The 19,814-nt window shown below is 63.1% G+C and overlaps 2 protein-coding genes across 5 annotated transcripts in view; one reads left to right on the forward strand and one right to left on the reverse strand.

Moving 5' to 3' along the window:
• The first annotated feature begins 186 nt into the window (after nucleotides 1–186).
• SLC19A1 (solute carrier family 19 member 1) lies at nucleotides 187–5,762 on the forward strand. Its single transcript, XM_048309347.1, has 6 exons — nucleotides 187–425; nucleotides 2,662–2,963; nucleotides 3,655–4,402; nucleotides 4,656–4,848; nucleotides 4,932–5,073; nucleotides 5,172–5,762. Exons 2-6 carry the CDS (start codon nucleotides 2,748–2,750, stop codon nucleotides 5,358–5,360), a joined length of 1,488 nt encoding a protein of 495 aa, XP_048165304.1. The 5' UTR covers nucleotides 187–425; nucleotides 2,662–2,747; the 3' UTR covers nucleotides 5,361–5,762.
• Nucleotides 5,635–19,814, reverse strand: part of COL18A1 (collagen type XVIII alpha 1 chain) — a 36,701-nt gene continuing 22,521 nt past the window's right edge. For 3 of the 4 annotated variants that reach the window (XM_048309343.1, XM_048309340.1, XM_048309342.1), the window contains 41 exons: nucleotides 18,594–19,138; nucleotides 15,889–15,969; nucleotides 15,739–15,798; nucleotides 15,419–15,557; nucleotides 15,218–15,321; nucleotides 15,105–15,131; nucleotides 14,838–15,008; nucleotides 14,724–14,750; nucleotides 14,573–14,635; nucleotides 14,392–14,478; nucleotides 14,198–14,251; nucleotides 13,969–14,118; nucleotides 13,803–13,865; nucleotides 13,588–13,632; nucleotides 12,543–12,683; nucleotides 12,399–12,461; nucleotides 12,269–12,295; nucleotides 12,131–12,175; nucleotides 11,948–12,010; nucleotides 11,567–11,602; nucleotides 11,407–11,496; nucleotides 11,252–11,281; nucleotides 11,115–11,141; nucleotides 10,892–10,954; nucleotides 10,674–10,748; nucleotides 10,544–10,579; nucleotides 10,375–10,428; nucleotides 10,071–10,136; nucleotides 9,844–9,915; nucleotides 9,620–9,653; nucleotides 9,428–9,490; nucleotides 9,292–9,335; nucleotides 9,075–9,197; nucleotides 8,826–8,979; nucleotides 8,622–8,695; nucleotides 8,415–8,543; nucleotides 8,200–8,235; nucleotides 7,763–8,023; nucleotides 7,482–7,679; nucleotides 7,084–7,199; nucleotides 5,635–7,001 (listed from right to left, as the gene is read on the reverse strand). In XM_048309343.1, the coding sequence (XP_048165300.1) occupies nucleotides 6,788–7,001; nucleotides 7,084–7,199; nucleotides 7,482–7,679; nucleotides 7,763–8,023; nucleotides 8,200–8,235; nucleotides 8,415–8,543; nucleotides 8,622–8,695; nucleotides 8,826–8,979; nucleotides 9,075–9,197; nucleotides 9,292–9,335; nucleotides 9,428–9,490; nucleotides 9,620–9,653; nucleotides 9,844–9,915; nucleotides 10,071–10,136; nucleotides 10,375–10,428; nucleotides 10,544–10,579; nucleotides 10,674–10,748; nucleotides 10,892–10,954; nucleotides 11,115–11,141; nucleotides 11,252–11,281; nucleotides 11,407–11,496; nucleotides 11,567–11,602; nucleotides 11,948–12,010; nucleotides 12,131–12,175; nucleotides 12,269–12,295; nucleotides 12,399–12,461; nucleotides 12,543–12,683; nucleotides 13,588–13,632; nucleotides 13,803–13,865; nucleotides 13,969–14,118; nucleotides 14,198–14,251; nucleotides 14,392–14,478; nucleotides 14,573–14,635; nucleotides 14,724–14,750; nucleotides 14,838–15,008; nucleotides 15,105–15,131; nucleotides 15,218–15,321; nucleotides 15,419–15,557; nucleotides 15,739–15,798; nucleotides 15,889–15,969; nucleotides 18,594–19,138 (3,950 nt within the window). In that variant the 3' untranslated portion in view covers nucleotides 5,635–6,787. The remainder of the gene's footprint in view (nucleotides 7,002–7,083; nucleotides 7,200–7,481; nucleotides 7,680–7,762; nucleotides 8,024–8,199; nucleotides 8,236–8,414; nucleotides 8,544–8,621; nucleotides 8,696–8,825; nucleotides 8,980–9,074; nucleotides 9,198–9,291; nucleotides 9,336–9,427; nucleotides 9,491–9,619; nucleotides 9,654–9,843; nucleotides 9,916–10,070; nucleotides 10,137–10,374; nucleotides 10,429–10,543; nucleotides 10,580–10,673; nucleotides 10,749–10,891; nucleotides 10,955–11,114; nucleotides 11,142–11,251; nucleotides 11,282–11,406; nucleotides 11,497–11,566; nucleotides 11,603–11,947; nucleotides 12,011–12,130; nucleotides 12,176–12,268; nucleotides 12,296–12,398; nucleotides 12,462–12,542; nucleotides 12,684–13,587; nucleotides 13,633–13,802; nucleotides 13,866–13,968; nucleotides 14,119–14,197; nucleotides 14,252–14,391; nucleotides 14,479–14,572; nucleotides 14,636–14,723; nucleotides 14,751–14,837; nucleotides 15,009–15,104; nucleotides 15,132–15,217; nucleotides 15,322–15,418; nucleotides 15,558–15,738; nucleotides 15,799–15,888; nucleotides 15,970–18,593; nucleotides 19,139–19,814) is intronic. The other variant, XM_048309341.1, reaches the window with a different exon arrangement.

Consider the following 19,814-nt stretch of genomic DNA (forward strand, 5'->3'; position numbering starts at 1 on the left):
TGGGTATGATAAATCGGCGGAGGGAGCCAAGGCGGGGGGCAGCGTCGCCCAGGCCCCGCAGCCCAGAGGCCACGGCAGATGGGCGAGGGACTGACCCCGGCTGAGGGGGGTGGAAAAGGGGGTCCTTGACCCCCGCCGCTGCCTCCGGAGGGGATTTGTCCCCGAACGGGACACACGAGTCCCGGCGCAGCTCCTCCCTTTCCTGCCGCCCGCTGCACTCTGGGACTTGTAGTCCCCGCGCCGTCCCACACGTGGGGCGCGACTACATTTCCCGAGGTACTCCCATACCCTCCTCCTCCTCCTCCTCCTCCTCCTCCTCCTGCTGCCGTGCCGCTGTCCGGGATCACCGCGGATCGGGCGAGGCGGCAGCGGGCAGCCCCGGATCCCCGCCTCGCCCTGGCCCATCCATGCCCGCCGCCCACCAGGTACGGGATGCTGGGTGCGGGTGTCGCCGGGGCCGTGGCGTGCCCGGCGGGGTCCCCGGGATGCCGCCCGTGTTGTTTCCCCCGGGTGCTGGGGATGTGGGGTACCCCCAAACCCCTCCTCTGCCAGGTGCACCCCAAACCGCCCGCCCATCCCTTGGCGCCGGGCGGCGGGAGGCAGAGCGGGGCCCGCACGCTGGGCGAGGGTGTGTTTTCAGGGGCTTCCCACCTCTTGTTTTAGGGAAGGTGACCCGGGGACTCGCGCACTGCCATTCGGCGTGGCAGCTCGCCACAGAACACGTCGTGCCTTGGCAGTGTCCCTTGTGTGTCACCGACACGCGGCTGGGCGTGTCCAGGGCTGTCCCCTCTGGACCGCGGTGGCCGTGGCTCTGCGGGGAGCTGAGCCTGAGCTCGGCCGCCCGTGTCACCTGTGACCCCGGGCTGACAGCGGTGTGTGGCGTGACAGGGATCCATGTCAAGGTCACACCCCGATAACCCGGTGACAAACAGGTTCACGCGGTGATAACGGGCTGGCTCTGCTGCCTCTCCCTCCCTCTCTCTTCTGCCTCTCCCTCGTCCCTCCGCTCCCTGGCTTGCGCTAGGGATGAAGGATGGAGCATTCCCTGGGACTCATGGCCACTCACCTCCAGCAGAGGAGCTCCAGGGATGTTCTGGAGAATTGGGTGCGACCAGATGCATTCTGGTCTGGAGTCCCTTTGTGTGTGGGGGGACACATGCTGGGAGTTAGTGCTCCTGGGAATGGAGCAGCTTCGTGGAGCTGCATCCTGCTTTTAGTGTGGATGGTTTCCTGTGGGCCGGGGATGCATGTGTGTGTCCCTCCTGGATGGGGACGGCAGGAGATGGGGAACAGAGAGTGGCAAACATCCCGTAGGGGTCATGGTGCACATGGCGGCGAGTGGCTGCCGCAGGTGACATCTGCAGCCCGGCTTGGGGACAAGAAGGCGATGGGGCAGAGTCCAGGCACTCGCGGCGGCAGTGGCCCCAGCACGGTGCTGGGGTGGGCGCTTGGCGGGGGTTAGCCCTTGCTCCTTGCCCCTTGCCCTTCCTGCCACAGTGCTCTGGCCAGTGCCGGCCGGGCTCGCTGGCCGGTGAGTGACCAAGCACCTGCCTTGGTCCCCAGGGATCTGTTTAGGAGGTGGGGGCTGTTTGCCCAGCCATGAGCTGCGGGACATCGGTGTTTTGGTGATACTCAGGCAACCACGGGAATGCTGCTGGAGCAGTAAGTTCTCTCTGGGGCAAATGGGCACTCAGCTTTCTGTAGGTTTTGGTCACCACCAGCTTTCCCCTGCTGGCACTGGTGCTGGCTCATGTCCCCGTTAGTCCTGTGTTATGCGGCAGCAGGGAGGGATTATCCCACAGTTTCACCATGCATCATCCAGTGGGACACAGACTGGGACCATGAACTTTCTTGTTAATGACCGTGATTAGCTGTTCTGCAGTTATGAGGGTAATCAGGTTTCTAGACCTTGCTCCCGTGGTGTGGATTGGCATACGTGGAATTTTATGGCATGAAAAGTCACCTCAGTGAGTTCTTGTGGGAGTGGGGAGCACTGGGAGGACTCCCAGTCCAGGCCTTCTCCTGTCCCTGCCCTCATCCCATGACTGCTAATCAGGTCTCCTGGCGCTGCCAGCTTCCCTGCAGCCAAACCTCAGGATCTGAGCTTTTAATCCCCCTCTGGACCGTGAATCTCGTGGCATTTTGCATTCTCCCCAGGCTGGGCATTGTGTCCCACCGGGAAGAGCCAAGGGGCAGCCGCTTGCCTGCGGCTCAGCTGCAGCCCTGCCAGCTACTGAGTAACACGGGTGGCCCCGTGCCCTGTGTGCACATTAACTCACTTCCACAGCCAGCACATTCCCAGTGCCATCCCTTCTGGAGCATCCCCGGCGCAGGGCGTCTGCATCCCTCTGCCTCTGTAGCTCAGAGGGAAGCGTTGCTCCAGGAAGCGGCAAAACCCCACTGAGTCTCAAAGGGGAGGAAAAGGAGGTGATGGGAGCTGAGGATGCCCCACCGTGGATCCAGATGCTCCGTGCATCCAGGCTCCGGATGCACGTGATGTACGAGTGCCGCCCGAAATGACCCCCCCTGCTTCTGCACAGCGAGACGCACGGCCGCTTTTCTTCTTCCCAGAGCACCTCCTGGGGAGAAGGTAGTGGTATTTATTTGCCTTGCGATTCTGGAGGAATTTTGAACCTCTGCCAAATGCTGCTTTTTCCACAGAAACCGCAGGGCCCTGGTTTTCCATGCGTCCGAGAGCGCCTGCGGACAGAGAGGGGCTGCGTGGTCCGGCAGAGCCTGTGTAGCTGATGGCTCCCGGGATAATGCCACTGCCCTGCTGCAAAGCCGTGCCCAGGAACAGTGATGGTGCCAAAAAGCTGGCGTCAGAGACGGTGCCAGACCAGCGCTGGAAGCTACAAGTCTTCTACCTCTGCTTCTACGGCTTCATGACACAGATCCGGCCCGGGGAGAGCTTCATCACCCCTTATCTGCTGGGGCCCGACAGGAACTTCACAAAGGCAGAGGTGAGCTGTGGGCACCCGGTCCCCCACCCTGGTGTCCCCCTTTATGGCCATGATCACCATCCTGGCGCTGCCCAGAGCATCCCCCCGTGGCTCTGGGGTGCACAGGGGTGTCATGTCCTGGGCATGGTGGTGTGTGCTGGCTCGTGGTGGTGCTTTCTGGGGGGGGAGGTGGTATGGTGTGCTGTGGGGCCCTGTCTCACTTGGCTGTGAGGTCACCCTGTCCCTGAGTGCCTGGCTCAACTTGCCCTGGCATGAAACCTCATGCCCAGGCTGGCAACTCATTTTGGGGGGCACTGCCCACCTGAGCAGCCTGTGGGATGGTGGGAGGGTGCCGGGCTGGGAGAAGCCACACCCCACCCCACTGGGGAGACCTTTCCATGATGGCACGGTGCACTGCCGGGCCGCTGGCAAGTATGGGGTTAGGCAAGGAGGGGCCACAATGTCATCGTCTCCCCACCAAGGGATGCTGGCCCCGATCCCAGCCGGCTGCTGTGTCTGTGGGAACGCTGCGTTCCCGGCACGGGAAGGGGCCGAGGCTCAGCCAGACCCCCAGCCGGGCACGCTGCTGGTCACGTTCCTCCCCAGGAGGTGCTGCCGTGGGGGTTGGCAGCTGGTGCCCACAGAGCCCACAGGTTGGGGGGCGTCCCCAGGGATGTACCCAGCGCTCAGCCCCTCCTTGCTCTCACGGCAGGTGACCAACGTGATCACGCCGGTGCTGTCCTACTCCTACATGGCCGTGCTGGTGCCCATCTTCCTGCTGACGGACTACCTGTGCTACAAGCCCGTGCTGGTGCTGCAGAGCCTGAGCCACATCTCCATCTGGCTGCTGCTGGTGCTGAGCACCTCCGTCCTGGCCATGCAGCTGATGGAGTTCTTCTACGGCATCACCATGGCCGCCCGCATCGCCTACTCCTCCTACATCTTCTCCCTGGTCGCCCCGTCCCGCTACCAGCGCATGGCCAGCTATTCCCGCTCTGCCGTGCTCCTGGGGGTCTTCACCAGCTCCGTGTTGGGCCAGCTCTGCATCACCCTGGGCGGCGTCTCCTTCCTCACCCTCAACTACGTCTCCTTGGGCTTTGTCAGCTTCGGCCTCCTTCTCACCCTCTTCCTCGAGCGGCCCCGGCGCAGCCTCTTCTTCAACCGGCCCGGGAGGGCCGGCGACGCGGCTGCGCCCACCGAGCTGGACAGGATGGCCGGGGGGGACGGCGGCGGGGGGACGCGGGGCTGGCGGGACATGGTGCTGTGCCGTATGCTGCGGGAGCTGGGAGCGCTGGCCAGGCAGCCCCAGCTCCGCCTCTGGTCCCTGTGGTGGGTCCTCAACTCGGCCGGGTACTACCTGATGCTGTACTATGCACACATCCTCTGGAACGAGATCTCTCCCACCGTGGACAACCGCCGGGTGTACAACGGAGGTGTGGATGCTGCCTCCACGCTGCTGGGTAACTCGCCTGGGATGGGGACACTGGGGGTGTGGGGGGACACTCACATCCTGCTGCATCCCCTGGGAATGGCTGGGGTCAGCAGGAATGTGGCAGGATGCTCCATCCCCCTGCAGCCCTTGGGAATGGTGGTCCTTACGGAATTTTTGATGGTTTGGCATTGGGGACAATGTGATGATCACTGGGCTGGGTGCCAGCCCAGGTAGGGCAGGGGATCCTCGAGGAGCTCACAGCATCCTTCATCCCTCCCCAGGAGCTGTCACCTCCTTCGCTGCTGGCTACGTGAAGATCCGCTGGACGCTGTGGTCGGAGCTGGTGATTGGAGTGGTGACGGCATTCCAGGCGGGATTGCTCCTGCTCATGAACTCCACCACCAACATCTGGCTGTGCTATGCTGCCTACATCCTGTTCCGTGGCTCCCACCAGTTCCTGGTGCCCATTGCCATGTGCGTAGTGCTCCTGGGGACCCGCTCCCACCCCGGTGGCCAGGTTGATGCCAGGGGTTCACCAGTGCTCCTGTTTTTCCCAGTTTCCAGATTGCTACCTCCCTCTCCAAAGAGCTCTGCGCTCTGGTCTTCGGGGTCAACACCTTCTTTGCCACCGTGCTGAAGACCATCATCACCATCATCGTGGCCGACAAGAGGGGCCTGGGCTTATCCGTGCATCCCCAGGTAGGGGTGGGGGGCACCCGGGATGGAGGTGGTCCCTGAATGGTGCGGGATGAAGGGAAGGGGCTCCAAGTGCTGTTCTCCCCTCTCCTCTCGTGCAGTTCTACGTCTATTTTGGCTTCTTCACGCTGCTGGCTGTGGCCTACCTGCTGGCGGCCGTCGGCGTGGGCATCCGGCACAGCCGCCGCAAGCAGCCGGTGGAGCTGGCCCTGGCCAAGGAGCTGTGCCAGCTGCCCGTGGAGATTCCAGCGCAGGAGAAAAGCCCGGAGGCAGGCACCGTGCGAGCCTGAGCGCCGGCACCGCGACGCCATGGCCGGCTCTTGGCTCCCGAGGTCAGCATTGTCATCGTCACCGCGTGCTTGGCGTCCCGTGCCACTGCTGGTCTTTGGTGCTGCTCTGCCGAGGATGGAACCCTTGGGACACGTTTTCTGCTCCGTGAGGACAGGGCTGCGCCCCTTCCCCCTCCCCACACGCGGAGCAGGGGCAGGATTCCCACGGTGCCACCGCAGGAGTGTGGATGGGGACCCCATCCCGCTGCGCCCCCATCATGGCACAGAGCCGGGCTACAAGAGGATGTTTCTTTATTCAGTGCCTTTAGAAAATGGTTTATAGGACACAACGGATGACCAAAAAAAAAATATAAAGATCCACAGGCTTTAAATTGCATTAATTACACAAAGTACAGTAGACTGTAAGAAATAGAGGCCGTGTGACTCGCACAGCTTTTATGGTAATCATTTCCATACAATAACAAAAAAAGCTAGTTACAAATTTCTCCTTTTTCTCTTCTTTTTTTTTTTTTTGTTTTTTTTTCTTTTAGCACCTTGGATTTGCCCACACCAATTCCAACCAGCTTTGCTGCGCCTTCGCCATTTGAGCCCAGCAAAGGTGGCACGGCGAGGGGGGGTGGCAGTGCCACACGTGCTCAACACGCACACACACACAGAAACACATGCCAAGGGCACAGCTGCCCACGCCTCAGGGCCACCCTGTCACCCCAGTACCTGTGCTGGGCTGGCTGTGGCTGTACCTGGGCTGTGAGGGCACAGCCGGCGGTCCCCAGGGTGCATGGAGGGGATGGGGGAGACCGGACCCCCACCAGAGCTCTGCTGGCTGAGAGGTGGAGGTGAGGATGATGATGGGATGAGCCTTACCTGGGGAGGATGGAGACCATCTGGGGGAGCCCCAGCACTGCCAAGAGAAAGTCCCATGGGTGCGGTGCTGGGGTTTTGGCTGGAGAAGACCCCATGGCCTCAGCAGCAGGGATTTGGGTCCAACCCCAAGCTCCTGGTGAGGACAGCGCGGGGCTGGGAGGCTGGTGAGAGAGCCCCCACGGGCTTCTGAGGGGGACAGCCCGCACTGAACTCTCCCTGCCGAGCATCGTCCCACCCAGCCACCCCAAAAAGAGCATCCGAGCAGGGAGGGGAACAAGCTGAAGTGGTTAAATATTAGGAGTTAGAAGAGGAGTGAGAGGAGGAGGAGGAGGAGGAAGGCCGCCAGCCCATGGCTGCCCTGCCCCAGGTGGGACCTGAGCCCCTGCCAACCCAGAGCAGGGGCCATGAAAATACTCTTTGGCTTCAGGTCTGCGGGAGAAGGAAACCCTGCGGGGCGAGAGCAGGCGCGTGGAGGGGGCTGAGGGGCCCAGGGGTGCCGGGGTGCAGGCTGGCCCGACCCTCCCTGGGGACACGGGGGGACTCAGGGGGCGCCAGGGCGCGTGTCACTTTTTGGCGGCGGTCATGAAGCTGTTCTCGATGCAGAGGACAATGAAGGCATGCTGGCAGCTGCTGGCCGCCTGCTCCAGCAGTTTTCCAGCGGCCAGGGAGGAAGCCTGGCCGGTGACCGCACGCTCCTCAGTCCGCCACGTCTCGCAGTAGCTCTCGGGCAAGCGCCGGCCCTTCGTATCCGAGCCGTGCCAGACGCTCTTCTGCGGCCTGGAAGGGTGAAAGGTGGGTGGCTGCTGCTTCCCCGCCCTGCTCCAAACCCCATTTCCCCCTCGCTCAATCCTGCACTCACCATCCCGCATCCCGCAGGACATCCCGGCCATCGAAGGAGAGGATGCGGGTGCCAGCTCGCAGCGGAGCCCCGCTGCCCGTGAAAAGGGCTTCCCAGTTATTGAAGAGCACTTCATCCTGGTGGGGAGGGTGGGGAAATGGAGGAGGAGGGGGTTTAGCCCTGCCTGCGCTACAAGGGCATCCCAGAAGCTCCAAGTCCCAGCAGCCTCTGGGAAGGAGATGCTTCATCATGGATGGAGGCTTTGATATGCTCTGCATCCCAGACCTTGGCAGTGCTGGGTTAATGGTTGGACTCTATGATCTTAAAGAGATCTTCTGCAACCACAGCGACTCTGTGATCCTATTCTATAATCCCTCCGAGCTCGGAGAGCGTCGGGAAGGGCATGGGGACGCACTTACCCGGAGGTTGACGATGGGGACGGCGGCGCGGTCGGCCCTGCGCACGATGCTGTAGAGATCCTGCAGGCGCGAGGAGAGGAAGGCGCGGAAGGTGCCGGCCAGCCCCACCTGCCGGGCCTGCTGGAAGCACTGGAAATCGGCGCCCCGGATGCCGCGCATGCCGCCGCTCAGCGGGGTGTTCAGGGCCACCAGGTGAAGCTGCCAAGAGGGGACGACGGGGCTTGAGGGACACGGCTTTGGGCACCACCGTCAGCTCCCCTCGGCCGGCACGCGGCACTCACGGCGGGCTGGAAGTCCTGGTGCACGTGGGCGGCCACGGGGGCGGGATCTGGCCGGCGGTGGATGTAGTAACCATTGATGAGCTCGTGCTGGTGGTGGAGCAGGGGCTGCTCGGGCAGGCGGTGTTGGTTAGCCACCACCTCGTCCCCACGCCAGGGACGGGCGGTGGCCGGAGGGACGTGGTTGCGGAGGGGGTGCAGGGGCCCGCGGGGCTGGGGGCCAGCGTAGTGGAGGGTGGGCGGCTTGTCGTACACCTCATTGTCCTGGGGAGCGGGACATGGGATGAGGGGGGAGCGGTGCCCCAGGTGGGGACGGGGATGGAGAATGTTGGGGATGGATGGAGATGGTTGTGGGTGGATGGAGATGGTTGGGGATGGGATGAAGATGGATGAGGATGGAGGATAGGGATGAGGATGTGCACGGGGAACAGAGGACTCACCAGAGCCGAGCTGGGGATCACGTTGTGCTCCTCCAGCTGCAAGGGCATGGCACATCAGATCCCAGCTGCCCCCCTCTCCTCTTCCTCGCGCACAGGTGGGGGGACCCCGAGCAGCACCGGGAGTCACCACCGAGCCCCCGGGGTGGTGCTGTCCGCGCTCCCCTCGAGCCGGGCGGTGCAGCCCTGGCCAGGTGCCCCCCAGCCCCCCCACTCACCAGCACCCTGCGGAAGCCCCCGCGCAGGCGGACGTAGAGCTCCTGCCGGTCGGTCAGGAAGACGAGGCTGCCTTCAGGCAGCTCGAGCGCGGCGCTCAGCATCGCCTGGTACGTGGGCACGGCCCGGAGCTGCCGGCACAGCCCGAGCGGGGCTCAGGGATCGGCTGCCTGCGGCACAGGCAACCCCTGCCCAGAGCCCCGACTCACCCCCAAGGACATCCCGCTGCTGCCTGGAGGTCCGGGGGGTCCTGGTGGTCCCGGGGGTCCAGGGATGCTGACAGCTGTGGGGGAAGGAGGGTGAGATGGAGAGGGCTGCAGCACGGGGAAGAATGCAGAGGTGCAGGGAGGGATACATGGGATGCAAGCAGGAATACAGGGGATGCAGGGAGGGGTGAGACAGCAGGTACTCACCTTGTCTGTGGGGACCTGGGAAGGAGGGTGGCCCGGGCGGACCAGGGGGGCCAGGGGGGCCAGGAGGGCCCTGCCGCCCCTCGTATCCGATACCAGGGGGACCCTGAGGTCCTGGAGGCCCCGGTGGCCCAACGATACTGTCCCCCTTGGGACCCTAGGCAGTGTGAGAGAACATCTGTTGGAGCAAAGCCTGCAGGGATGCCACCCCCACTGTGCCCCCCTTCACTTCCCTCCCCATGGGGTACTCACCGGCAGCCCGGGGTATCCCTGGGGCCCTGGAGGCCCTGGCAGTCCAGAGACTCCAGGACCATAGAGTGGGGTGCTGCCTGGCTCGCCCTTCTCACCCTTGGGACCTGCATCCCCCTTGTCACCCTGCGGGACGGCACAGCCTTAGGGTGAGCAGCTGGGGCACACTGGGTACCCCAAATCATGCTGGGTTCCAGCCACCAGTGTGCAAAGGGCTTACCCGCAGGCTGGCACCGAAGTGACTCGGGTCATAGGGAAAGTGGCCTGTGGAGAGAGAGAGAGGAGGGGAGAGGAGCCGGGATAGGCACGAGCCACCCCCTGCCTGCCACCTCTGCCATCAGGGACCGGTCACCTACCTGGAGGTCCTGGGGGTCCGGTGTCACCTTTCTCTCCCTTTTGTCCTGGGAACTGGTGGAAACCTGTGGGGAGTGGCACAGATGCCATCTCAGAGCTGCAGCTCTAAGGGAAGGAGGGGTTTTCCCCCCAGCCCTGCCTTGCTGAGGTTCCCCAAACTGTCCAGAGGGGCTGGGAGAGGGACGCCCCCTTACCGGGGAACGCCGGGTGGCCGGAGTCGCTGAAGGTCTGTGGAGATGCAAAGGAAGTGGCTGCAGAGACCGCAGCATCCTCGGGGACCCCCCCTCATGCTGGTGGCAGTCCCATGTGCCAGCCCCAGCCAGGATGTCACCAGAGCATCCTCAGTGCCCTCCAGGCAGGCAGGGGACACTGGGGGCCCAGTCCCAGCATGTCCAGCATGGTGACTGTAGATACTCACATTGCCATTGCTGTAGGCTATGCTACCAGGTGGCCCAGGGGGCCCAGGGGGTCCTGGGGGGCCTGGGGGACCCTGTGGGGGGCAAAAAGGTTTGTCAAGGTCCTGCAAAGTGGACAGTCCCCACCATGGAGGGGGACACCGGCACCAGCCCCTGAGCGAGGGAGACGTGCCCTTTGCCTAAGGGATTGGGGTCCTCAGGCCGGCAGCTGGGGGGTCTCAGTGCTCACCTGCAAGCCCAGCACGTCCGCGGGGTCGCCCTTCTCGCCCTTCAGCCCATTCATGCCGGGACGTCCCTGCGGATGAGCAGCGCAATCAGCCCCGTCCCTGTCCCCCTGCCAGCCCCTGGTGTCACATCCGGTGCTCCGGAGTCAGCTCTGACACCCCGGCATCACCTCCGACACCCCGGCACCGCCCCATCCCTCAGGGACACAGCAGGGTTTGGGGCTCAGCGGGTTCAGGACGTGCAAACGGGGAGGGGGACACGGTGGAGGCGATGGCCAGGGACGCAAACAAACCGGGAGCAGGTCTTACGGGTCTGCCCGGAAAGCCGATCTCTCCCTTCATCCCTGCTCGTCCCGGGGGACCCTGGAAGGGAGAGAAGACAAGGATGAGGGTGCTCAGTGCGGGGCACGCCCTCTGCCTAGGGACATTCCCATCCCTCCCCTGGGACACGAGGAGGAGGATGGTGACGGTGACTTACCGATGGTCCCATCGGGCCCCGCAGCCCCGGCTCCCCCTGCAAACAGTGGAGAGGGAAAGGGCATCACCACCGGGACCCCCTCGACACCTGCCCCGTGGGGACGTGCCCCCCACTCCTGCCAGGCACCCACCTTCTCTCCTTTCACCTTGGCGGTGACCACGGTCCCGTCAGGGCTGATGGTGACGCCGGGCTCCCCCTTCTCCCCCTGCAAGAGAAGAGGAGGTGGGAGGGGACACGGAGGGACCAGGCTCCCTCCTGTGGTAGGGCTGGTGACACCTGGTGGCCTGGTAGAATGGGGGACCAGGAGTGTGACCACCCCACGGGCTGCAGGTGGCCTGGAGCAGTTACCTTCAACCCCGGGGCGCCCTGGGGACCAGCTGACCCCTGGTCTCCTTTTGGTCCCACCGGACCCTGCAGGAAGGACACGGAGCCCACGTCATTCCCAACCCACCAAAGGCAGGCCCCACACCCCTCCTCCAGCACCATCACTCTGCAGCAAAGCACAGCAGGAGCAGCCCCCACGGCTGTCACCAGGGCCACCCCGCGGTCCCCAGATGTGTCACCGACTCACCGGGAAGCCAGCGTGGCCTGGTCTGCCCTGCAGAGAGAAGCAGAGATGCTCCTAAGAGCAAACCCCCTCTTTCCAAAAAACGGGGTGCCCTCCTGGCACTGCTGAGGAGTGGGTACAGGTGGCAGGAGGGCACCTACCACTGGACCAGGAACAGCCACCAAGGATTTCTGCAAAAAGAGACAAAATGAGGTTTTTCCCCCAGTCTTGGCTCTGAAGCTCAGAGCTGCTGGCGAGGTGTCCCTCATGATGGCCGCTGGGAAGATCCCTTCCCCTGCCCTGTGCCACCACTTACATCTTCACTGGACACAGTGATGACCTGTCCAGGGGGACCAGGTGGGCCGGGGGGGCCGGGCAGCCCCACACCATCTTGGCCTCGCTCTCCCTGGAAGACACAAGCCATCAGCTCAGGGCCACCACTGGCTGGTCCCTGTCCCCAGCCTGGTGGCACCTACCTTCTCACCGGTGCTGCCTTTGTCACCTTTGGGTCCCTGGAAGGAGGAGCAGGAAGGTGTGAGCACCACGTGGAGCTGGGTTCTGGCTCACAGGTGGAGACCCCCTCCCACCTCCAGCTCCAAAAAATCCTTCAGGCAGCCCCACCTCTGCCTCCAGCTCCAGGCAACGAGCTGGGCTGCGATGATTTTGGATGGAGGTGGTTGCCGGTGGGGCAGCAAGGTGGTGGGGACAGGATCCTAAGGAGTGCGGGCACTCCTGGCACGCGGTGAGCCCACAGCCAGGAGGGGGAATTGCGGCTGCCGGGGATGGAGCTGCTGCAACCACAGGTGCCCTGCCTGGAGTGGAGGGGTTATTCTGGAACTGGGGGCTGAGGCTCCTACCTGTGGCCCAGGGAAGCCCTCCAGGCCAGGGCGGCCGTCCACGCCAGGCATGCCGGCATCTCCCTGCAGTGGGAGGGGGAAAGGGCAGGATGCAGCCCCAGGTCGGGGAGCACAGTGGTCCTGCCCAGTGCCCTGCACTCCCAGGTGCTGGCACAAAGCCATCCCAACATCTCAGGCTCCTACCTTTGGTCCTGGCAAGCCGGGCTGTCCGGGGCTGCCGACCTCTCCCTGCAAGGAAAGAGGTGTCAGAGGCATCCCTACAGGCTGCCTGCAGGCTTCCTACATGGATGGAGCCAGGAGGGTGTTGGAAGGGGTCCTCACCTTCATCCCCGGCAGTCCTGGCACACCCTGCAAGCAACAAGGGGACCGTGGGCATCGGGGGATGGCAGGCGACACGGCAGCAGGGAATATCCCAGGATGGGGAGGAGGGAAGGGGCAGGAACGGCCCTACCTGTGGTCCTTCAGGTCCAGGTGGTCCCGGGGCGAATGACAGCCCTGAGCCCTCCATGTCACCCTAAATGCAGGGAGAAGGGGCTGAGCCGTGTCTGTCCCCGGCTCCAGCCCAGCCCAGCCCATCCCCGCAGTGACCACTCACAAATCCAGCCTCGTAGCCTGGCCCCGGTGGGCCCGGGGGGCCGGGGGGCCCAGGCTGCCCTCGGGGTCCGATGGGCCCGGGAAGGCCAGCTAAGCCCATTTCTCCTGGGGGTCCTGCTGGTCCCATCTCCCCTTTGTTGCCCTGCAAAGGGGACAAGGAGGGGACAGATGGAAGGGGGCAGTGGTCGCTGCCTGGAGCCTGCAGGCAGGAGGCAGAGCATCCCCTCCCAAATCCCTCTGGGACAGGACATGGATGCTCTCCCTGCTGCTCCCCTGTCTTGGGCTCTGTGGGAGGGGCATTGCCCAGCTCGGGCACCCTTCATCCCACCAGCTGCCCATGTAATGTCCACACTGGCCACCAGAGGCTCGTCTAAAATCATAAATGGGAATGTTTTTGCACGTGTGGCTGGCTCCGCAGCAGAGCTCAGCGCCAAGAAGGGATGCTGGCAGGCACTCCTGGGATTGCAGTGGGTCTGGAAGCAACAAGGTTGGACCTCACACCCTCTGCCACCCCATCTGCCCTCTGGGTGCTGCAGAAGTGCAGAAGCTTAGAATTAAGGTGAAGAAACCTTAATTTTTGAGGTTTTTGCCCCCAGCTCAGGCTGCAGCAGATGGTCATCCCGAGGGGCAGCATCCCAGCTCTAAGGAGCTCCCAGCAAGCCTTCACTTCCCCCCTTGCAGATGCAGGGTGGAAGGAAGCTGGAGCAAGCAGGCAGGAGAGGGTGATGCAGAGAAGACGGGGTGTTTTCCAGTGGAGTGTGGGCACCTCTCAAGCAAACTCTCTTCTGTGTCTCAAAACATCCCCTTCGGCTTTCCTGCCCACTTCCTGATGTGGCAGTGCCTGGAGCAAAGCCAAGGTAGGGAGGCAGGAGCATCCTTTGTGGGTAGCAGCTCCATGCACCCTCGAGCTGTGGCACTGATCTGGGAGGAACCCAAACAGCAGCACCCCCCTCCCCATTCCTGTGCAAGATGCCCTCCCCCCTGGCAACATCCCTGCCTCCAGTCTGCAACGGAGAACCCAAAAAACCCCACCCCAGGCACTGTACCTTGGGTCCAGGCAGGCCAGGGAGGCCGAGGTCACCCACGTCGCCCTGGGAAGGAGAAGGAGGGAGAAGAGGGTGTGAAGAAGCTGCCCAGCCCCAGGCAGGAGCAGAGTGGTGCTCCCCAGCACAGGAACTGGGGCCTCCCAGAGACGTGCCAGGGGTGCCAGCTGCCCCACGGGACAGCGGTGACGCGCTCCTGGGGCACATGGGACACTCACCCGCTCTCCTTTGGGCCCCGGCTGCCCGGCCTCCCCGTCTCTTCCTGGAGGACCCTGAGGACCCTGTAAGATGCCAGGAGCTGGTTCCAGCACAGGAAAACCCTGAGCCCGCCACCACCACAGGGTGGACCTGGGATAGGTCCCCTTGGCCACCCCATGGACCTACCGCTGGCCCCGGGGTCCCGGGGTTCCCATCCCTGCCCGGCAGCCCCGGTGGTCCCGGCAGGTCCGTGCGGTTCATCCCAAACCGTCCTGGCTCCCCTGGCAAACCGGGCACGCCAGGCGGCCCTGGGGGACCAGGTGGCCCTCGTGGACCCTAGAAGAGACGTGGGGGACCATGGCTGAGGGTGTCCCCCTACTCCCAGCTGGCAGGACAGGCACTCATCCCCACTCACCCGCAGGCTCTCCAGGTCACCGCCGAAGCCAGAGCCCTCCATGTCGATGAAGGTCTGGGGGAGAAGCACGAGGGTGATGTCAGGGCACCCAGTGGCACTGGGGCTGGCCCAGGGGCTGGTGGCAGCACTCTGCACCTCTATGGCTTGATGTACCCTCCCATCCCTCAAACCCCTGTGTTCCAGGGGGCACCCACCAGCTTGTCACTCTTGGAGGAGGGTCCTGGTGGTCCCGGAGGGCCGGGTGGTCCAGGGGGTCCCCTCGGCCCCACGCCTGGGTCACCCTGGCACAGAGGACAGAGCGCGGTTTGGGGGTGCAGCCAAGCTGGGGCTGAGAGGAAGGGGGGGCACGTTCTGCCCCCCAACACCGGCACTCACCTTCTCCCCCTTCTGGCCTGGCTCCCCCGGCATCCCGGGGAACCCTGCGGGCCCCATTTCACCCTGCAGAGGGGAGCAGTGGGGGGTCAGCGGGAGGCAAGGCAAGGGGGTGGCTGTCCCCCCTCACCCCGCCACCCCCCGCCCCACTTACGGGTTTGCCGTCCTCGCCAGGATCTCCCTAGGGATGGCAGAGAGGGGACACGTCAGTGTGCGGGTGGGTTGGGTGGGGGGACAGGGGACACCCCCTGGGGAGGAATTGACTCACAGGCTCGCCGTCCCTGCCAGGGGCTCCATCCTTCCCTGGTGGCCCAGGGGGGCCGGTGACCTGCTCCACCACCGAGCCATCAGCGTGCTGAGAGTGGGTCCCAGGTGGTCCAGGGTCACCTGGCTCTCCTTTTTGTCCCTTGGAGCCAGGGTAGCCAAATCCAGCACTGCCCTGCGGAGGGGAGGGAGGCAGGGGTGGCTGGCAGGTCCCTGAGGTGGCAGCCCGGGTAGAGCATGGCTCTGTGCCAGCTCCCTCAGCCATGCTCACCTTGACGCCCAGGTCTCCCTTCTCCCCCTGAGGATCAGAAACAGAGAGGAGCAGGTATCAAACACAGACGTGTCACTGGCACCCTTGAGCCCCAGGGACCGGCTCTCACCCACCTTTTGACCCTTGACACTGCCTGGCCCCACGATGCCACCGGTCCCTGAGTCCCCCTTCAAGCCGCGTTCACCCTTCTCCCCCTTTTCGCCTTTCCGGCCGGTGCCTGTGGGAAAGGAAAGGACCCAGGTGTGCTTGGGGACGGCCACAGCACCACGTCCCCACTTGTGCGCCCCGGGGAAGGGGAAAGCTGCCGGAATTACCTCCCGTGGAGACCTGCAGCGTCTCCTCCGCCCCGGTCCTCTCGGCCTGCTGCAGGGACCCCCCGCCACTCCTCGGGCCGCTGGCCCCCGCCACGGGGGGGGAGGTGACGGGGACAGCGTCCACCAGCCCTGGAACACCCTGCGCCAACAACGAGGGGACACCGTGGCACCGTTCACCTCCCGGCGCCTCCCCGTAAGGGACCGGTGCTGGGACACCATCAGGCACCCCGTGACCTCGGCCGTGCAGGGCACTCAGCCCTCCTCAGCACTAGAATTTCAGGGTGCCACCCTGAGTGCAACACCCGCGGGCAGCAACTCACCTCCACCTTGCCCGAGGGTTGCTGTCCACGTTCCATCCCGCTGCCAAAATCCCCAGAGACCTGTGTGTGCCGTGCAGAAGGGGTGAGGGCTGAGCTGGGAGCACGGGGGGGACACCCCCGAGCTGCCCCAGCCGTGCTGCCAGCGCTCACCTCCGCGTCATCCTCCTCTTCCTCGCACTGGCGCTCGGCTGCCCGTGGGTCCCCTCGGAGCTTCAAATCCGCAATCACCCCCTGGAAGGAGACCACAGATGGGTGAGGGACACGGGCAGGCCACCGTGCCACTCGGCCACCATGTCCTCAAGTGGGAGAACAAGGATGAGTGAGATCTGCTGTCAGCACTGCGAGCAGCTGGAAGAGGTCACCGCCCAGTCAGGGGCATTTGCTCGTGAGAGGAGTTGATGTAATTTTTTATAATATATAAACAATATATTTATAATATATTTATTATATAATTTAATCTATTTATAATTCATTTGTGTTATGTCACAGCCAGCCTGGCTGAACGGCAGCTGCCCCTGATCCTTGTTTTCCTAAGCTCACCACGTTTCCTTGCCCGGATGTGGCGCGCTGCGCTTTCAGGCCAGCCCAAATATTATTCTGGGTGTCTCGCCCAAAGAAGAGACACCGAGGGGGAGGTATCTCCTCTCTCTGAGCTCGCTTTCCAGCGTGGTCCCCTGCTGCTCCCCACTGGGATCAGACAGATGGGCAGCATCCCAGCTCGGCAGACTCCCACCCCAACAGCATCCCTGTGTCCCACCCTGCAGCGGGACCCAACCTGGGCTCTGGGATGTGCTGGGTGAGCCCGCTTGCAGTGGGAGCCGTGGGGTTCAGGCTGGTACCCACACGCCCTCTCCTGTTGAGGCCGGGATGCTACCAGGGCTTGCCTGGAGGCAGCACCCTTAAGAAGGGATTTGTGGTGGTTTCTTGTATAAACAAGTGGCCTGGATGCACACGGTGCTTGCAAAACACAAATAAATAGTAGGGAAGTGCAGATTATCCCAGGAAATACAACACGTGGGCTGCAGGACCTGCCAGCTGTCCTTGTGTGGGGCAGGGCAGCCAGCTGTGGCCAGGGAGCCCTGGGGAGAGGGGAAACAAGGAGCACAGCCAAAAGATCCCTGTAAAAGCTCTGCTGGGTGTCTGGCCGGGTCCTGGCCGCTACCTCTGCTCAGCCCACGTGGTGCCAGCTCTGGCACGTGGCTTGTCCGGCCGTGCTGGTGGTGCTGGGCAGAGGCTGCAAGGTTGAAACCTGGGGCTTTCCAGAGGCATTGGGGAACCATGGAGAGCCAGTCCCAAGCCCCGAAGCGAGGCAGTGCCACGAGGGATGGTTATGGGCCCCTTTGCAGCCTCTTTGTGCCGATAAAGAGGGCAGCAGCACCACAGATCTGACAGTGAATCCATAGAATCATGGAATCACTGAGGCTGGAAAAGCCCTTTAGGACCATCGAGTCCAACCATTAACCCAGCACTGCCAGGTCCCCCACCAAGCCAGGTGGTCCCCAGGTGCCACACCCAGCTGCAAACAAGCCCTCCTGCCAGGCCCCAGCTGACACCCCACTTGCCCCCTTGAGTTGTCCCAGGGGCTCCTGCATCACCCGCAGGCTTTGCCCCTCCAGGTGTCCTGCCACGGCCACGGAGGCGACTCAGGAAGGAGCAGAGGTGCCAGGACACCCCTCCAGCTGCCTCCCAGCAAGTTCATCCTGGGGCTTGACCCAGGGCCAGGTTTTAATCCGCTTGCTGCCCCGTTAGTTCCAGATAACGCGAGGCAGGGCTGGACAGTGATGGAAACACCACGAAGCGGTCAGATGCCGCTCCCCTCTCACCCAGCCAAGGCCTCCTTCCCTCCACGGCCACTACTCCCCACGGGAAAACCGGGGGCGGGCAGTGGGATCACGGCTTGGCAAGCTGGGGAGCATCACCTGCTAGAAGGGTCTGCTCTGCTCCAGGCGGTTGCCGTGCCCTCCATGTGGTGCCAAACCCCTCCAGCTGGGGACAGGAGCTCCTCCACAGCCGTGACCTGGCCCTCCCAGCATGTTCAAGAGCAAAGAAATTGCTCTTCAAGAGCAAAGAGTTATTCTTCAAGGGACCAAGGCGAATCCCAGTGCAAAGCAGTTTGTAGCCCAGCAATGATTAACCCCTTCCTGGGAGAGCTTTCCCTGCCCAAAGCCATTCCAGTGGGAATGTGGCAGCACGGTCAGGATGATGTTTAAGCTCAGAAACGTGCTCTGCAGAACTCCACGGGAAAAACATCGCTCCCCTCAGCAGAGCCTCTGTTGCTGGGCAAGTCCTGCTCAGCCCAGGATAAACCTGAACATTCCTTTCCTCAAGTCCTGCAGGGGATTTCCATGTCAGCTGGGCATTTTCCCCACACTTTCCACAAACCTTATCTGGAACACGAGTCCTGCTCAAAGCACGGGCTGAGCTATCACATCCTTCCTCACTCTCCAAAGTCTTCCTGGAGATAGCGCCCAACATCAGCCAGCAAAGATATGCTCCAGCCCAAGCATTTTTTCCATCTAAGAGAGACATTTTGCCAGCCAAACCAGCTCCTCCACCAAAGGAGCTGGGTATTTTAAGCAATGGGGAGATCTGAAGAGGCTCTGCGTGTTCACTGGGAAAAGGCAATGGTGGGAGCTGCAGGGCAACCCCACGTCCTCCTGCCAGCCCAGCTTGAGAGCTTTGCCTTGGTGAGCCCCAAGACATTAAATCGGTGGCATCTCAAGCCACCTTCCCCTCCACCTCTGGTGTCCCCTTCCCCAGGGACACACATGGAGCTGGTTGTCTTCTGGGCATGGGCGGTGTCACATCTCTCCAGGCTTCGGGGAGACACTCCTCGGGGTGACCCAAGCTCTTACCTGGTATTTATCCGGGTCAGCCCCTCCAGCCTGAGCGACAAAGAGCCCGGAGCCCTCTTCCAGCTCCATCTCATCCGGGGAGCGCTCGAAGTGGACGCGCTCGTGCTCCTCGCAGTCCAGGTACAGGATGACCTCCTCCTCCTCCACGCTGATGGCGAAGCGCGTCCACTGGTTGAGCAGGGTGGGCACGGTGAAGGTGGCGGCCGGGTAGGAGCTGGGCGAGCCCGGCTCCGTGTAGTAGAAGATGATCTGCTGCTGGCCTGCCCGCAGCTCCGAGAGCTTGACGCCCACGTAGATGATGCTCTGCGAGGAGTCCGTGACGGCAAAGAGCACGCCGGCCCGGGGCGTGGTGGGCTGGATGTGGAACAGCAGCGAGAAGTCCCGGTAGAAAGGGCTCGGCAGGTGGTACCGGGCCACCTGGCCCGTGTTGGCGTTGGGACCGAAGACGTAGCCAGGGTTGTTGTCGGGGCCGTAAATTCTGTGGATCTCCTCCGTCGGCGGGTCCCCGATCAGCTCCAGCAGGCTGACCTCGGCATTCAGGCTCTCTGCAGGGACGAAGGACAGGGGATGGTCTCAGCCAGCCAGGCAAGGATGGTCACTCAGCAAGGACACCCCTGCCTGTGCCTCCCAAACACCCCACCCTTCAGTGGCTCCCTTTGCTCACCCTTCCCAGCGTTTGTGCATTGGCCAAGGCAGAAACCTTGAGCTGCTCCCAGCACACCTTTCGGATGAGTCTCCCAAAATGCCCCCCATTCCCAGCTGCTGGGCCTCCATCACAGAATCACAGCATGACTTGGGTGGGAAGGGACCTTAGAGATCATCTCATTCCAATCCCCCTGCCATGGGCAAGGACACAATGCACTAGACCAGGCTGCTCAGATTCCCTGGGATGGGATAACACCAAAGGGGTCTTGTCCACGGTAGGGGGATGCTGCTGGAACACCAGGATGCTGAGCCACCATGGAGCCCCAGGGAAGTGTGTTGCATCCACACTCATTCTGGGATCACGGTGACCCCTCGCGTCATCCCAGGACAAGATCCTACGGTCACCCCAGCTGGGAATAAATCAGAGCCATCCCCTCGCAACACCCTGGGAACGCGTCTCAAGCCAGCTCAGCTTCCCAGATGCTCTCAATTTGGAGGTCGCCTCCTTTCCCAACTCCTGTTGAGAATTAGGGAATTAGGGAAGTTCTGCTGCAGACCGTCCCTCTACCCGGCGCA

The sequence above is a fragment of the Corvus hawaiiensis genome, chromosome 7 (assembly GCF_020740725.1).
Source record: "Corvus hawaiiensis isolate bCorHaw1 chromosome 7, bCorHaw1.pri.cur, whole genome shotgun sequence".
Lineage (NCBI taxonomy): Eukaryota > Metazoa > Chordata > Aves > Passeriformes > Corvidae > Corvus > Corvus hawaiiensis.